An 18,633-nucleotide genomic window follows, 5' to 3' on the forward strand; every position below is an offset into this window, starting at 1 on the left:
AATAAAATAAAATAATATTAACATGTTTAAATAGTGTTTTTTCATATGAATGATAGAAATGTTTAGAATGCAATACCCCTTTAGCCCAAAGCAATCATTTAACATTTTCAATTTCCAATATACATTCAACTGTCATATATATTTTTTTTTAACATATCAGCATGTGACATATATAGGTAAAAATGCATGAGTACATGACATTACAAGTTGTACTAAGGTTTGTGCCCCGCCTGTCTGGTTAACGTCTTTACTAAATACCCAGCTGTCAAAATATAATAAAAGAGCACAATGCATACAGATGATGATGGCCCTCAAAATATGTAAACATGTAAAATGTAATGGCACAGCCAATAAAAATATCACAACCCATAGTTTCTGCTAATTTTGGAATGCTTGTTAGTTTACAGTTGAACTGACAGTGTACATAACCCATATATAAAGACATAATCTAGACAAATTTGTTTTCTAATAGTTTATGTATACAATTGCGCTGTGTAATCGGTTGGCGTTCTACAAATAATTGATAATAATAATACAAATACACAATACCAGCTGAACCACATAACTCAAACATCAGGGCCTATTATAAAGGGACAGTAAAGTCATAATTAGACATTCATGATTTAGACAGAGCATACAATTTTAAACAACTGTCCAATTTACTTCAATTATTTAATTTGCTTCTGTCTTTTGTTATCCTTTGCTGAAAAATGTATCTAGGTAAGGTCAGGAGAAGCAAAAAAAATAGATTCTAGTTGCTGATTGGTGGCTGCATATATATACCGATTGTCATTTCCTCACCCATGTGTTCAGTTAGAAACCAGTAGTGCATTGCTGCTCCTTCAACAAATGATACCAAAAGAATGAAGCAAATTTGATAATATAAGTAAACTGGAAAGTCGTTTAAAATTGTATGTTCTACCTAAATGATGAAAGACATTTTTTGGGTTTCATGTCCCTTTAAGTAAACAATTTTCAGTACACATTAAAAAGATGAAGATATTTTTCTTGCTAGAAATTACTTGCACATTGATCACAATAAATTAATAAATATTTAGCTCAGAATCCAATAAACTTTAGATTATGGGCCAGATTGTCTAACATTTGCTAAATCGGAAGTGGAAAACAACATGGACACTTGTAGGGGCTGCGCTCAGTGAATTCTCTAAAAAAGTATGATTTTCACTGTAGCTTTTATAGAATTTTTACTGTTTAATTTCAATTCCTATTTTTTAAAATACAATTTTAATTTTTACATACAATATACAAATTTTGAAGCACAATTCTGTTACCATTTTAATGTCAATACAGTCTTTTACTGCAACTTTTTGTTTCATTATTTAATTTATTAATTTCATGCCATTTTTATAATTAAGATTTTTGATGAGCCCTATTGTAATGTATGCATCGCTTTTACACCCTTAAAGGGCCATTATACACTCATTTTTTCTTTGCATAAATGTTTTGTAGATGATCTATTTATAAAGCCCATAAAGTTTTTTTTTTTTTTTTAAAAATGTATAATTTTGCTTATTTTTAAATAACATTGCTCTGATTTTCAGACTCCTAACCAAGCCCCAAAGTTTAATTTGAATACCGTCAGCTACCTACTCTAGCTTGCTCCTGTTTGTGTAAAGGGTCTTTTCATATGCAAAAGAAGGGGGAGGGGGAGTGTCTTATTTTCCACTTGCAGTGGGCTTTCCAACTGCCTTTTCAACAGAGCTAAACTGAAAGCTTCTAAGTAAGTTTTTAAACCATTTTATACTGGATTTTTATATCAGTATCTGTGCAGCTTATTCTTTATAGTAGTGTCTATTGCATGTAGTTATATGAAAATGAGTGTATACTGTCCCTTTAAAGGACCACTAAACACAAATTGTAAACTACATGATTTTGAACTTTCTTACCTGAGAATACTTTTGTAATTTGACAAAATAGTATATTGTTTTATGCTTGTTCATTTAACTGATTTCCCTGTCCACCAGAACAAAAGAATCCTTGCTTACCAATCACAAACTAATATTCAGATATAGCACAAACTCTGTTTGCACATGTGCAGTTCAGAGAGACTGGGGAAGCCTGCCTTTTTCTCTTCCCTCAAAGGGACATAATACTCATATGCTAAATCACTTGAAACTGATGCAGTATAACTGTAAAAAGCTGACAGGAAAATATCACCTGAGCATCTCTATGTAAAAAAGGAAGATATTTTACCTCACAATTTCCTCCGCTCAGCAGAGTAAGTTCTGTGTAAAAAGTTATACTCAGCTGCTCCCAGCTGCAGGTAAAAAAAAAAAATGATGAAAAGAACAGCAGCCAATCAGCATCAGCAGTGCTGAGGTCATGAACTCTTTTACTGTGATCTCATGAGATTTGACTTAACTCTCATGAGATTTCATTGTAAACTTCCCTAATTTGAATAGGGAAATAATATGAGAGTGCACGAGGCTCATCCTTTCAGCTGTCCCAGGACAGACATACAAATATGCTGCTTAGAAATTCTTTACAATGGGATGTGGCTACTGAGGAACTTTTTGAGGTAAAATATCTTTCTTTTTCACATAGAGATGTTCAGGTGATATTTTCTAGTAAGCTTTTGACAGCTATGCTGCATCACTTTCAAGTGTTTAAACATTTGGGTATTATGGCCCTTTAAGGTGGTTTAGCACTGATTCAACTTAGTTACTATTATCATATCATGATTGTTGATGTAAAACTAATAATCCACCTTTTACAAACATGTGACTGCTAAGAATCTTAGGGGGGAGGGTGAAGTAAACAAAGGCTTGCATAAATTGCCTAAAAGTATTAACCTACATCTTCCTGGGAGAAAGTCCAACAAGCACTTTTTTTTAGATGTATTTTACAGTGAAAGGCAGCAAAATAAATAATGAATATATATTGCAATAATGTTTTACTTACAATAATGAAACATTTTATGCATTGTTGGAATGTCAAGTTTAATGGTCCTTTAAATGCAGAGAACATGTAACACACACTCTTCTAAACTGCCTTTTAGAAAAACAGGGGCTTTGTAGCACTGGTGAGAGCTCTGACAAACCCAGAGGCCACTAGATAATTCAACCAATAGGATTAAGCAACATTAAATGCCTTGTTTTGTATAAAAACTGTGCTTCGTTGTACTCCCTCTTGAGAGACCAAAAAGCAAAATATGTAACCTAGGCTATCAAAATGTTGCAAATTGCCTAAACCAGCTGTTTAATTTTCAACATTTTAGGTTACAGAATTTGATTTTTTTTAAGGGTTTCTATGGAATGTGGGAGAAGCACAATTTTACACAAAAGTAAAAGATGTATAACTTTTAATGTGTTTTCCAAGAATGTGTTTGTGTTCATACATAAATGACATCAGATATTTAGTGCACAGGCAATAATGTAATGTTGTACCTCAATATAATTTGCCCTAGGTAACTAACACTATATAATTTCCCAGTTTCCTTATTACAAGTGAGAGCTGTTTATCACAGAAAGCTGGGTATTTACTTGTGAAAGCTTATTTAATGATCTGGTGTTAAAGCTGATGCGTTTGCTTTAAAGGTACGTACACATTTAAAAAAAATGCTCTAATGCATTAGAATATTTTAGACTAGCTAATTTGCTGCCTGTATTTATCATTGTATGGGTGTCTGCTAGACTGCAGGACTTCTGGCGTAAAGGACTGACCGTCTGGAACACTCTCCCTCATGCTGTCAAGCTTTGCCCTAATCTTTTTTCCTTCCTTTAAATGCTCCCTGAAAACTTTTGTTGTTCAGAGAAGCCTACCACCCAACTCAGGAATAAATTAATTTCTCTTACCTAACATTTTCCTCATCTAACTCTGCATTAACATCTTTTCTCAATCTTGCAGTCATCCCCTCCTGTTTCTCAAGTTTGATATCATTGTTTTATTTAAATTAATTTTACCCATGGACAGCGCTGCGGAATACGTTTGCGCTTCATAAATAAAGTGTAATAATAATGCAATGCCACCCCTGCTTTCAAGCAATCAGCCGTGAAAAGCAGGACTTCTCTGAACACCAGTCAGATCAGTCTAGGCTGATTTTAATACACCATCTCTAGGTTGATGGAGAGGGTTTAGAACAGAGATGGGGAACCTTGGCCCTCCAGAGGTTTCAGAACTACATTTCCCATGATGTTCAACTGGACTTCAGAGTGCATAAGTATCATGGGTAATGTAGTTCTGAAACATCAGGAGTGCCAAGGTTCTAATCCTTGGACTTTAGAAAGTAGCAGTTTAAACTGTTGCTTCATAAATATCAGTTGCAGGCTCAAACAAGAGAACCTGCAACCTATAGGGGCATTCACCTTTAATAAAGTTAGCCCTATGTGTTAAACCCATGCAAATGTGTTAAATACGTAGTTAAAGTAAGTTTCAGAGCAGAGATGCCCTACTTATACATAGCTGAACACATCTGGTGAGCCAATGAGAAGAGGCATATGTGCATAGCCACCAATCACCAGCTAGCTGCCAGTAGTGTATTTCTACCACCTGAGAATACCTAGGTATGCTTTTCAACAAAAGAGAACAAAATGAATTTAAAAATAGAAGTACATTGAAAGGTCCCTTTACTGTCCCTTTAAATAGATCTGATCAAGCAAAGAAAACAATATATAGTAAAGTTTAAGACCAAAGATTGTCCATTAAAGCATATTTTTTTTTATTGCAAAGGAAGGATGATCCATATCTTGCAAGATAAAAGCTGATGCAAAATATTTGCCTCCCCCATATAATACAACACATTATTAACTAAGTAAACCTATACTAGTAAACCCCATGATTTATTTTATAATATTAAAAAGTATATTGATATTTTTCAAAATAAGTAATTAAATAAATTCACTAACAGCAATATTTTGTATAAAAACACTTTAATGTAATAACAACACATTTATATTATTTAGACAATACAATAAATAATTACATAAATAAAAATAAATATATTCCATTTTATAAAATATATATATATATATAAGTTTGTGTTTTTCTTTTCATTTGAAGTGCGGCAGTGGCTTGTCTGGAGAGCATTCTGGAACAAAGAAAACAAATCATGAGGTTAGCATTTTTGTATATAATTTACAATATATTCATAAAAATATTATTGTACTTTATTCTGACCATTTTTTACCAACATTTTAGTTTAGTTATTATTATTATCATCAGGTATTTGTAGAGCGCCAACAGATTCCGCAGCGCTAAGTTATTTATTCATTCCGGACAAAATACCTTCTTTGTTGTTACAGAGCTATTGTACTATTTTTTATAGTATATTTAGTAGTCATTTGTTTTAATTAAAGGGACATGAAACACAACATTTTTATTTCATGATTCAGACAGAGAATACAATTTTAAAAAAGATTTCCAATTTACTTCTTTTATCAAATTTGCTTTGTTCACTAATTATTCTTGGTTGAAGAGATATCTAGATAGGTAGCGTGCACATGTTTGAAGCGTAAGAAGACAGGAAATGGCACTGCCATCTAGTGCTCTTGCTAATGTATTACATTGTTGTACAACTGCTGCCATATAGCGCTGCAGACACGTGCACACTCCTGAACTTACCTTCCTGCTCTTCAACCAAAGATAACAAGAAATATAAGACATTTTGATAATAGAAGTAAATTGGAAAGTTGTTCTATCTGAATCATGAGAAAACATTTTTGGGTTTTATGTCCTTTTTATTTCTCCTCTAAATAAAATAACTTTTTTTTTTTAATCAGGGTTGGCTATGGCTATAGCAATACTGCTGCGTGAGTTGTCCAAATCAGCCAGCAACCATTAACCCAGCAATATATATTTTGATTTACATTTAAAAGCTCTTTCTCAACATATGATGCAAAAAATAAAGTTTCAGCTTGTGCAGTTGCTGCACTTTACTGTCCACCATGGTTAAAGCAACAGCCAGGAGCCACAGAGAACTGCTGGTCCAGAACAAACACTACCATTGAGCCAATCAATAGCTGCAGCTGCACAGCTGAGTTGTGCGCCTACCACTGTTGATTGGGTCACAGGGTGTTTCTTTATGGGACCAGCAGTTCTCTGTGGTTCCTGAACTGTATGTAAACCCTTTGCAGGAGTTAAACACATATAGCTACAGGGTCGCAAGTGATAAAATGACTAACAATTTAGAGTATGCATTTTTTCCACTACAATGTCCCTTTAGCAACAGTCCCACTCCCCCTAAAGAGACTGAAGTGCATACAACAGTAATTCTGAGATTATCTGCCTCTAACTGGTCACAGCAAAGAAAACCAGGATCATGAAATCAAGCAGAGTATCAAGGGGTGGACCCCTGTTGTTAACAAATACTTTTAAAAAATGTCTTTTGTATGAAGATTTTTTTAATACAGGGCTTTACTGTTGATTTACACTACCCATACATTTTAAGTATCAGTTGACAGTTGACATTGATACTGTAACATTGTTAATTAGTTAACACTATTCCATAAAACAAATGGTTAATAGCCAAAGATTTTACATTAAATGTGTTCAGTAACATCAGGGGGAGAAAAGTGCTATAAAAATGGCATTTTTATTCATCTAAATGATTGCATATAATTTGATAGGTGTAGCTAATGAACAGTGTAATCTCAGAACAAGCAGAACAGAATATATGAATACATAAAAACAAATAAAATACCTACCATTTCTTTCAAACGTAATTTTCATCACATGCATTTTCTTGTCCTAACTTCTTTTTTTCTTCTGATTCACATTCATAAGAATATTTCCTTCGTGTGCTATAAAGTAAGAAAAATAAAGAATTGCATTAATCATGTAACACAAATCGTAAAATAGAGTGTGTAACACAAAAGTGAAAATAGAATTTGGCTACTGTATACTATCACAATTTCAGCACAAACAATATCCTTGAAACATGGACAGTTTTATATTATACAATTAGATGAAGTTATAAATATTTTATATATGAAACATATTGTAATATAAGAATGTACAACCTTATCTGGAAAGCTCTAACGTAGTTAATGTATAAGTTCTTATTTAGGGCAATATGTAGGAGTTTACTGAGGGCAATCTGTAGTATTCTTATTAGGGCAATCTATAGAATCTTATTTAGGGTTAATCTATATGATCTTATTTAGGATTACTCTATAGGATCTTAACCTTTTTTCTGCAGATTATTTTTAAATAAAATTAAATTTTAAATTAGGCAGTTACACTTAAGCACCAGCTCAGTTGCAATGTGTTGATTAACTGGAGAGAAAATAATTTTTTAAAAGTTTTATATTATATTGCAGCAGTTGAAAAATGCATTGCAAATTAGCTGCAGAGAAAAAAAGAAATTGTGAAATGCCTCTTAAATAAATTTGTTTCCTTTTCTCTTGGTCTAACATAGGAATGTAGTAATACAAAGGGTGCATTACTCATAAGAATGTCCTACATTCAGAAACAATATTTTCTAGACTGGGAAAGGCTAGGGGGCGTGTTTGAAAAAAATCTGAGAGCCAGTCAACAATCAACGCGCTGGTGCTTTGCAGCGCTACGGTTTATGCACCATCTTAAGGAAAACTTGCTGCCAGAGCAAAGCTCTGTTTGAAGAAAACAGCATTGTGTGGAGCAGCACTGCAAAGTTAAAGCACTAACAGTTTCTGCATGTGTCCTACTCTTTCTGCAGAGATGCTGCATTTTCTGCGATGACATCTCAGATCACTGCATGTTCTGACTTAGGAGATCTTAATTAGGGTTAATCTAAATTATCTTATTTTTAACTGAAAACAAACAGGCCAATGTTTTGTTTCTTAAACTTTAATTTTTTAAAGAAATATAGAATACATTATTTCAAAATATTTATATATGGCACTGCAGTTTATGTGTACTTGTTATTTTGCAGTGTTGTCTCCAGAAAATAGTTATAAGGGGGCACATTGTTTTGGGTGGGACTGTGATGGGAAGGAGTGGGCAGTCAGTGCACTGCGCCAGTGTGTTGTGGGTAGGGTCGGGTGTGTAATGGGCAGGGCTGATGTAGAGCTGGGGGAGCCAGGGAAGAGTGGGGTGGCAAAATCACAGTGGGGGGGGGGGCTCATGGGGGGCAGTCATAATGCTGGTGCCCCCTGCTGACACCACTGTTATTTTGTGAAAAAGTTTTCAAAAAAAAGAGGATAAAATCTACACACAAGATTAGTGCTTGAAATAGAAAGCTAATAAAATGTGTAACACTTACTGTACAACAATGATAATGATTATAGCGATGATACTGATGGTTGACAATAGGACAGCTACCACTGCCAGAGCTACTGTTGACACGTCACTGAGTTCTCCAGGTGTTTGTGTTTTCAACGACTGTTCGCTACAGCGTTCACCAAAATAGTTCTGCTGGCATCTGAAAAATGGAAAAATACTCTGTTAATTAAAACACAAACAAGCAAAAAAAAAAATATTTCCTATACACAAATTGTTTATCTTGTACTTTATACAAAGACATTACTGTATACAAGGACATTACACACATCTTGCTTTGTGTAAAACTTTTCTTTCTTCCCTGCTCCCTAGATTCTAGAAGAACAAAATGCAAATTCTGTAACCTGCAACTGCTTCAAATCAGCTGTTTTAGGCAATTTGCAACATATTGAAAACCTAGGTTACAGATTTTGTTATTTATTTATTTGGTCTCTAGGGAATGTTGGACAAAGCACCATTTTTACACAAAGGCAATAGGTATTTAATGTCCCATAAGCTTGTGCAATTGTCAATTTTTTTTTTACAAAACTGTGACAAATATAGGAACTGATAAAAGAGCCAAACTGAATGTATAGATTTATCCTCCCTGGAATGCACATTACTAGCATCTTAAGCAGCACCTCATGGGAACGAGAACTTGTGACTGATTCAACACCTAGTTGCTTTGAAATTCAATAATGTGAAAGGCAACTATTCATTTACAGAATACCTGTGCTATTTTTTCTTACAGGGCATTTTTTTTTTTCGTCATAAAGGAAATGCTGTAATACTATCTGAGAACGTCTAAGGTATTATGTTGTTGACACGGTTACAAAGGCGTTTAAGCTATTGGTTTACAGTAATGAGGGTTCCTTTTAGTTTTGGAAGTCAGGTGAAATGTAGATAAACTTATGATTTACCACATTATTAAGCACACATCAAGTAGAAAGGCAAAAACTACTGACGTAAGTGCTTTCGGCTATTGTATCCGAATACCCAGCAGCAACCTTAGTGAAATAAAATCCACAACTTTTCAATGAAAATAATATAGAATGCATGGCCTAAAATACCACAGAGAAACACATTTCAGCTTAAATAATGAGATGTGCATTAAAATTAACCTTTAAATATCAAGACAGTAACTATATTAACAGATTACATATGAATGTGCACAGATAAATTATTCCAAATTACAAAGCGAGGTTAACATCTCTGGCGGCCCCTAGAAAACATTACTATTATTATTATTATTATTATTATTATCGGTTATTTGTAGAGCGCCAACAGATTCCGCAGCGCTATACTATGGTATCATATTTCTTTTTATCCTACTGTAAAATAACAGTATCCAAATGTTCTACAGTGATTAACAAACATGTCTAAAAATAGGTTAAAGGGACATAAAACGCAAAGAGACAATGACCTAATTTGTTTTATTAATGCCCTAATTTGTGTTTTATTACTGCACTTTTGCCTGCACATGTGATCAACCTCTACAACTGGGTTAAAACGTAGTTAAAGTCAGATACGGAGCAGCAAAGCATTACTGGGAACTAGCACATCTGGTGAGCAAATGACAAGTTATGCATTGCTGCTCCTGAGCCTAGATATGCTTTTTAACAAAGGATACCATGAGAAACTTGATAACAAAGTACATTGAAAAGTCTCTTAAAATGTCATGCTCTGTCTGAACCATGATAGTTTCATTTGGACTATCATGTCCCTTTACATAAACTCCAGCACCTGCTGTCATTGGCTAAACAGAGGAAGCACACCCAAAATATAAGAACATATAAGTTGACTGCAAAATTGCATCCTTGTCGAGCCAGCGGAGCACCTGTCTGGTGCCAAACAAGCCGATATAGCAGCCTACTCTGAAGACAAAGCTATGCCTGGTTAGATATGAGTATGACAGATGCTACCACCCCCTTGGCATTCACATCACATTATGGCTGAATTTAATGTCTATTCTAACCAGTTAAACTTGTATAAGCACCTTAATATGTTAGATTAGGCTCACACTAGTAGACGAATGTTTTATATCATTTGGCCACAGACCATTTCTGTACAATGCACTGGTTATCGTATGTGAAAAACAAGTTGCATGTTAATTTACCTGCATGCCACTTCCTTCATCCTCTCGATATATTTACACGTGCCATGAATACAGTAATCTTTATGTGTTGTGTTACAAGGGTTCACTTTCTTCCCCTTTTTTTTATCCTTTCTCTTCTTTTTCTTTTCTGTATTTTTCTTTTCTGTGTTTTTCTTTTCTGTGTTTTTCTTTTCTTCGTTGGCTTCTGTTTGCTCTGGTTTAATCACAGCTTGAACTGAAAACAGAGAGTAAATTATTAATTAACACATACCATTCTAATATGAATAAAGATATTTTTAAATTTACAGTATTCTGTAATGAGTGAATTCAAATTCTATAAATCTACAAATACAAAAAGGTTATTTGACACATTTACAATAGTGCCATAATATTGTGCCTTTAAATTGCAAGTAGCTTGTTGCATTGAGGATTTTTATATATATATATATATATATATATATATATATATATATATATATATATATATATATATATATATATATATATTACTTATACATTTTTTTAGCATCTGTATTTCTTATTGCAGCTATCAAGGTGACCTAAATTATAAAAGTGCTAGTTACTTTGTCCTACCAGAAACAATTCCCATGTATGCATACATAGAGAAATAATAACAACATTACAATTGAGTGAAGTGAGTTTAAGTGAAACAGCCAACTCGAATGCTATTCTTGGAATGCTTTCCTACTGACTATGCTTAGTTTTTTAACTACATTGTACTTTAGTTAGTGATTAATGATTTTTTTTTTACTGTTCTTCTATTAAACATTTCCTAAGATATAATTATTAAAAATAATATGAACGTTTCTTGACTTGATTTCTTGAGATTCAATTCCTAATTTACAGAGATTACAATAAAATGAATGAGACATTCCCACACCAGGAAGTGTCACGTTTTCTCACTATTAAACAGGGGGAAAATGAAGTTGTACACATGAGCCCTGAGGGTAGGGTTGGGAGGAGGTCATGTCTGTCACAGAGTGTGCATGTCAGGCATTAAGGTAGGATGACTCACTAAGGTGAGGCATTGCAACATGCAGTAATCTGCTTAGATACAGCTGCTGTGCAACAGGTGAATGTTCACCCATGTTGGCACAAATACACCAAAGAGATATTATTTCTGATCCTTGTGAGCTGTTAATGGAGTATTAAAGGGACACTGAACCCAATTTTTTCTTTTGTGATTCAGATAGAGCATGCCATTTTAAAAAGAAGCTTCTTTTTTCAGAACTCTGGACAGCACTGTTTTATTGGTGGATGAATTTATCCACCAATCAGCAAGGACAACCCAGGTTGTTCACCAAAAATGGGCCGGCATCTAAACTTACATTCTTGCATTTCAAATAAAGATACCAAGAGAATGAAGAAAATGTGATAATAGGAGTAAATTAGAAAGTTGTTTAAAATGTCATGCTCTATCTGAATCACGAAAGAAAAAAAATTGGGTTCAGTGTCCCTTTAAGTGTATAGAATTGGGAGCCAGTGAAATGGAATCAAGGTATTAGACTTATCAGAATGCTTTGCTTTAATGGCTTGATGTATTTGATTTTACTGACGCAATCACTAAGCAGGGACCATATCTATAACGCACTTAAAGGGACATGAAACCCAAAAATTGTCTTTCATGATTTAGGTAGAACATACAATTTTAAAGAACTTTCCAGTTTACTTCTATTATAAAATTTGCTTTATTCTCTTGGTATAATTTGTTGAAGGAGCAGCAATGCACTACTGGTTTCTAACTGAACACATGGTGAGCCAATGACAATCGGTATATATATATATATACAGCCACCAATCAGCAGCTAGAACCTAGGTTCTTTGCTGCTCTTGAACTTTCCTAGATAAATGTTTCAGCAAAGGATAACAAGAGAAGGAAGCAAATTGAATAATAGAAGTAAATTGGACAGTTGTTTAAAACAGCATTCTCTTTCTGAATCATAAAAGAAAGAAATGTGGGTTTCATGTCCCTTTAACAGAATATACCTTTCTGATCCTGAATATTCCTTTTTATATTTCAAATATATTACATTTGTGTCAGAATACACAAATTCTTGCTCCAATATTAATGGTTGGCTTGTAATATAAATCATCATTTTTAAGTTTCTGAGGTATAAAGCTTTAAAGGGATGACAAAACAACTATGCAATATACTTGCATTAATTATTTTGCCCCCTTTGTTTGTAATTTTAATTAATTGAGTATTTTCTCATTCTCTGAACTTGAAATGCACCCTGCTACATATATTTCCCTAACTGGCTTTAACTGATAACAACTACTAAGCAATGCAGTTTATACTAACAATACGACTGTGGCTAGCCTTGTTGTCTGCTGATTGGCTCCTCCAAATAAGGCAAATGGTAGATGGAATTTTGCTATTGATAAACAACTTGGCTGATATGTTATTCTATAACAACACAAAATAAATGTCTTATAATTTCAAAGTGTTTAAGAGACATTAAAGCTATGCGCTAAATTTTACTGCATTATTTCCAGTCCCCTAGGAACTTTAGGAAACACTGTATTATAGGTAAAAAAACTTTTTTTTTTTTTATTTACAGATCCTTAGGAACACTGTAGCACAGATATATTTTATAAAAAACATATTTTAAATTACACTTGTCATATTTCAGAGCCAGCCCCCACTCCTGCCCTTCCCCCTCCAAAAATATATGCTGTGGGAGCTACAGCCAATCAAAGGATGTAGAACCCTAGCCATCTCACCCAATGGAAGCATGCGTGCATGTGTGCATTACTTCAAAGGATCACATTTACAGTGACTCCTTGGTAATGAACATCCAGAAGTGCACTGTCATTTAGAGTAATGACTCCCTGTACTGCAGTACTTCTAGGGACGTAAAAGTGATACATTAAAGGCACACTGAACTCAATCGTTATTCTCCCATAAAATAATTGATAATGCATAGTGAAAAAGTTTGCAATTATATTATTTATTGTGCCTGCCTTTCCTGTCATTTACACCCAAAAGCTGTAGTTTATCTTACTGCTCTAGAAAGGCTGATGTGCATTCTGTGGAATTTTTAGAATCCTGACTCTACCACATTAAAGAGAGAGTAGATTATTGCAAAGTATTCTAAAAAAAAACTATAGTTTCAAATGTATTTTGGATGCAGTGATTTATTTCTGATACACATATAACAAAATTAATTTAATGTCCCTTTTAAAGCATCAGTTAGATTGAACATTTAAAGTAATTTTTTCTTTTCTTTTTTTACTGTGTATTTAAGATTTTTTTTTTTTAATATATTTTCCTGTTCTGATTAAAAGTATGATTTGATTTTATGCTCTTGGAAACACATTAATAGAAATATGGGAGTTGTCAGTATCGACCAATGAATGCTAAAGATAACTCATGCATTTTTTTGTTAGTATCTTCTAATATTTTTTTTAATTAGCATGTTACTTGCCTTTAAATTCAGGAACATTTAAAAATATAAGAAAGAAATGTGTTTAGCTGCACAAGTGAACTGCAAAATAATCTCAATATGTTTAGCAAATGGTATCCAACATGCTGACAAGAAAGTATCTCAAATGAAATATCTGTTTTGTTATTCAGATAAACCACTGCAATGTGTTATCAGGCCCACACAACTCTGGATGATTAACCAACTGATGGAAAAGTGAACTAAATAAACTCTGCAAGCAAAGTGTATTTTCTTTTCATTCAGTTCACAGACAGATTTTGTGTGGGATGCTCAAAATGATCAATAATACGTTTTTTTTTTTGTTTTGTTTTTAAATACTTTTCCAAGTTCCTAGATATTAGTCACTTTTTTTTCTGTAAAATACTTGGGGTTATTTATACAAGAGTATTACATTTGGCGTTAAAATAACTTCACTTTTATACAATTAAAGGGACACTGTACCCAATTTTTTTCTTTTGTAATTCAGATAGAGCATGCAATTTTAAGCAACTTTCTAATTTACTCCTATTATCAATTTTTCTTCATTCTCTTGCTATCATTATTTGAAAAAGAAGGCATCTAAGCTTTTTTTTTGTTGTTTCAGTACTCTGGACAGCACTTTTTTTATTGGTGGATGAATTTATCCACCAATCAGCAAGGACAACCCAGGTTGTTCACCAAAAATGGGCCGGCATCTAAACTTACATTCGTGCATTTCAAATAAAGATAACAAGTGAATGAAGAAAATGTGATAATAGGAGTAAATTAGAAAGTTGCTTAAAATTTCATGCTCTATCTGAATCACGAAAGAAATGTTTTGGGTACAGTGTCCCTTTAAATATGATGGCTTAGTTTACATTGAGGTGGTAAATTTTGGAAACGGATGATAAAAACGTTTATGTCTATTAAAGTCTATGGAGAATTGTTATGTTACCACCAATTTGCAAACTTTATCACCTCAATAGAAACGAGGGCTTTGTAAGGCTACTAAGAGTAGTTTGGTTTTAAAACTGGCCCATGAATATAATAGTATAGTGCAAAAAATCTTGTTAATGTAACTCACTTTTAAGTCCAATATAACCACCTCTGTTATTCTTTAGACAAACAAAATTAAAATACTAAAATAAAAAGTGCACTCAATAGGCTACAATACAGCTGCAAAAACAAGTGCAAGGTTAAAAATGCTACGCTGAAACATGTAGTAACATACGTATTATTTTCTCAAGGTGTGCAATATTTATTGCATAATTTATTTGCTTCTAACATTTTAACAAGCATATAAAATGCTTTCTACATCTGTAATTTATTTTATGTTAAAGTTATATAAAATGCATTTAAAATCAAAGTGAAACATTGTTGTGAGGTATCTATGTATCTATGTATCTATCATCTATGTATCTATGTATCTATCATCTATCTATCTATCTATCTATCTATCTATCTATCTATCTATCTATCTATCTATCTATCTATCATCTATCTATCTATCTATCTATCTATTAATTTACATATCTATCTTATAGCAATATGTATTTTCTCCCACGTACCACGGATAGAATCATCTGTAATATATCCTAGTATTGAGAATTCTTCATCTGCCTCCTCTTCTTCAACCTCTTCATGGTCAGGATTGATAGTGGTTCCCAGTGATTTCTCCCTTTCACTGTTGTCTCCAGAAAGGCTGGATTTTGTTTCAGTTTGGGTGGTACTGACTTCAGCACAGTGGGCTGCATATTGACATACTGCAAATTTTAAAAGAAATACAATTTTAAGAGTTTTCAAATACAATAAATCAGCTTAGGTGTTGATTGGCTGGTTACAAGAGTATTAACTAGCTATTATATACTAAAAATTCCTAATTATTTTCTAATATTCCTTCAGTTTTCTATATATGGCTTGTTGAGTTTCCGGTGCAGATAACTTCCACACAGGACGTAAAAGTGGTCCTGTAATATTTAACCTTTAAACATTAGTCACTTAGCAAAAGTGTCAGCACAAGGATACACTCTCTTGAAGCATTCATTCATAAAACTGTCAGCATTTTTCTGCGCTTCATAGAAACATTTGTGTATTGTAAGCACAGTTTACGCCTATGGCAAGTTGGTACAAGTTACTGAACTTTGTCCTTTCTACATCTTCTCAGCAGCTAATTGTGCAACATGCTCTGTAACTTATCAATAATAAAAAGTTTGTATAAGCAAACTACAGGAGTACAGGCAAGATTATTACTTTTTTTGCTATATGACACCTACATAAATAAATATTGCATTCTATGAATTACAAATCTAAGTTCATAATGCAGTCATAGAACACTATGTCAAGTCAAAAAAAAGTCAAAGCTGTATTTTCATCACATGGAAAAATACATAGATAAATAAGCATTCTAGTATGAAAAGGAACAAAGTATTTACATAGTTCAGGTAAATTTAGATAGATACAGAGGGGGTTGAAAAAAAATCACCAGTCAGAGGAAAAAAAGTTACAAGTCCACTTAAAAAAGAAATTTAAATATAGAAGAAAAACCAGCTGAATTTTTTTTACTAATCCACTAATCTCTATAAAATACAAACATATACAATTGTAATAGAACATAATAGAAGAGATCATTGCCATTAAAAATAAAAATGGATCTATTAAAGCATATTTAAAACAATTCTGCTGACATAATACTACACAGCTACTGCCACTATTTGTCTAGTCAATTACAAAGGTACACTAGGCAAAGAAAAACCTACAGACTCTATTTACATACACTATTTAATAGAGTGGTAGACAAGGGTCCTTACCTATTGAGATCAACAAGGTGGCGAAGAGAATCAGAAACCGCTGAGAAGACATTTGTGCGCTGCAGGAGAAGTACTTTGTGAAAAACTGTAATCTAGATTCCTGATTAGTTGAATTAGGTGTTTGTCAAACTAAAAAAAATATTCAGTAGTAATAAATGTAGATGCAGCTCTGCTCACTTGGAGCTCTGGCATTAGTTTCTGGCAGCCTGTATAACGTTACATCCATATATATCTGGCTGACACTCAGTGCTGACGTTGGGATGGGCGGTGACGAACAATGACGAACTCCTGGTGAGGAGGTGCACCTGTCTGCTCACCACACAGGAAGCAACATAAAAGTCTGAGAAATACCTAGCCGCCAGCAGAGGATTCCTCTGTGACCCAGCACAGGAGAATCCCTATTGTTTTATATCCTTCCTCACCTTGATAAAACATAGATAGACCTTTTGATAACAGCTAGAGGATGGGGACAGGGAATGCCTCAGGCCACTTGTTGAAAGGCTAACTGAATATTTAGAGAAAATATTTGTTCATGTTGTTGGTATAAGGACATTGTCATAAATCTCCAAGTTATTCACTCTATTTACAAAAAAGAAATTAGTGACCCGTGAGGGTTTTCTCTATTCCTTTTCATAAAATGATTTGTAATTAAAGGGACACTGAACCCAAAAATTTTCTTGCGTGATTCAGATAGAGCATGCAATTTTAAGTAACTTTCTAATTTACTCCTATTATAAACATTTTCTTCGTTCTCTTGCTATCTTTATTTGAAAAAGAAGGCAGCTAAGCTTTTTTCTTGGTTGAGGACTGTGGACAGCACTTTTTTCATTGGTGGATGAATTTATCCACCAATCAGCAAGGACAACCCAGGTTGTTCACCAAAAATGGTCCGGCATCTAAACTTACATTCCTGCATATTAAATAAAGATACCAAGAGAATAAACCAAATTTGATAATAGGAGTAAATTAGAAAGTTGCGTAAAATGTCACGCTCTATCTGAATCACAAAAGAAAAAAATTTGAGTTCAGTGTCCCTTTAATACAGTGCAAAACACACAAAAGCGGCTAGGTAAGCTGCATCATAAATGCAGAAAATTATTAAAACACTCCATAAAAACAGCTTTTCGTTTTAAAGAGGTTTCTGACGTTTTGAATATTTTTTTTATTTTTGTCAAATCTTTTAAATTCTTTTTTTTTGCAAAAAGTATAAACTAAATGATTTCTGTGCATAGCAAATCCAAAGGTATTGCATTCTCTTAAAGTATTTTGTCCTCATAATCTCTAATAAAAATGTATTCAAGAAATCAACCACACTTTCTGCAAATTATTTCTGTACCTACTGATGGCTCTTGGGTGATCATGACCTCTTGTTCTGGTGTTAATCGTTTTAGTGAAAAATGCTTCTAGCTGCTTTATTAAATCTCTAGATATACCTGAAGGTTTCTGTCACTTCCCCGCTCTCCATTCTCTTCTCTAAACTATATATATTAAAGTCATAAAGTCTTTTCTTGCACATTTATTTTTTAGACCTTGTACCTTTTTACATGTTCTAAGAATATAACATTTACAATGAAATAGTGAAAAACCAATGCAATAGGTATATAATTAAGTCTAAGTAAAGATGTAGTGCAGGAACATTGCACACATAGTTCACTATCATCCCACATTTTTCAGGTTTGTTACAATTTAACAGCTCTGTCCCACACTCTAATCCCTGCTTCCTGTGCCCTATTTATGTCTCAGTTTTATTCTGGCCCAGATGTATTTAAAGGGACACTGAACCCAAACTTTTTTTTTTCTTTCATGATTCAGATAGAGCATGCAATTTTAAGCAACTTTCTAATTTACTCCTATTGTCATTTTTTTCTTCGTTCTCTTGGCATCTTTATTTGAAAAGCAGGAATGTAAGCTTAGGAGCCGGTGTTCTCTCTGTTTTTCATACCCCGTCTGATTTTGCTACCCTCTGAGCATGCTCAGTATGAGGTAATTGCACAACACAGCTGACTGAAAAGAATGTGTAGAATGCAATTAGGCATGCGCAGATCAAGAAGTAGCAAATACTGAAGGAGAGACATTTACCTCTTAAAGAGGCAACTTAACCCCATGCATG

At 33.5% G+C, this 18,633-nt stretch overlaps 1 protein-coding gene across 1 annotated transcript; it reads right to left on the reverse strand.

The window, feature by feature from the left end:
• Positions 1–4,872: 4,872 nt before the first annotated feature.
• On the reverse strand, positions 4,873–16,700 carry AREG (amphiregulin). The gene is made up of 6 exons (XM_053700762.1): positions 16,524–16,700; positions 15,285–15,479; positions 10,313–10,526; positions 8,201–8,359; positions 6,663–6,758; positions 4,873–5,047 (listed from the first exon to the last, which is right to left on the reverse strand). The coding sequence occupies exons 1-5, from the start codon at positions 16,573–16,575 to the stop codon at positions 6,671–6,673; spliced, it is 708 nt and encodes a 235-aa protein (XP_053556737.1). The 5' UTR covers positions 16,576–16,700; the 3' UTR covers positions 4,873–5,047; positions 6,663–6,670.
• Positions 16,701–18,633: the final 1,933 nt, after the last annotated feature.

Source organism: Bombina bombina, chromosome 2, assembly GCF_027579735.1.
Source record: "Bombina bombina isolate aBomBom1 chromosome 2, aBomBom1.pri, whole genome shotgun sequence".
Classification (NCBI taxonomy): domain Eukaryota; kingdom Metazoa; phylum Chordata; class Amphibia; order Anura; family Bombinatoridae; genus Bombina; species Bombina bombina.

Bases quoted from the DNA above. Each gene is read 5' to 3' on its own strand.
- AREG (XM_053700762.1), bottom strand. From the start codon at position 16,575: ATGTCTTCTCAGCGGTTTCTGATTCTCTTCGCCACCTTGTTGATCTCA. The intron at 8,360-10,312 runs GTAAATTAACAT...TCCATTTTTCAG, and splicing joins ATGAAGGAAGTGGCATGCAG to ATGCCAGCAGAACTATTTTG. The intron at 6,759-8,200 runs GTAAGTGTTACA...CTTACTTTATAG, and splicing joins ATCATTATCATTGTTGTACA to CACACGAAGGAAATATTCTT.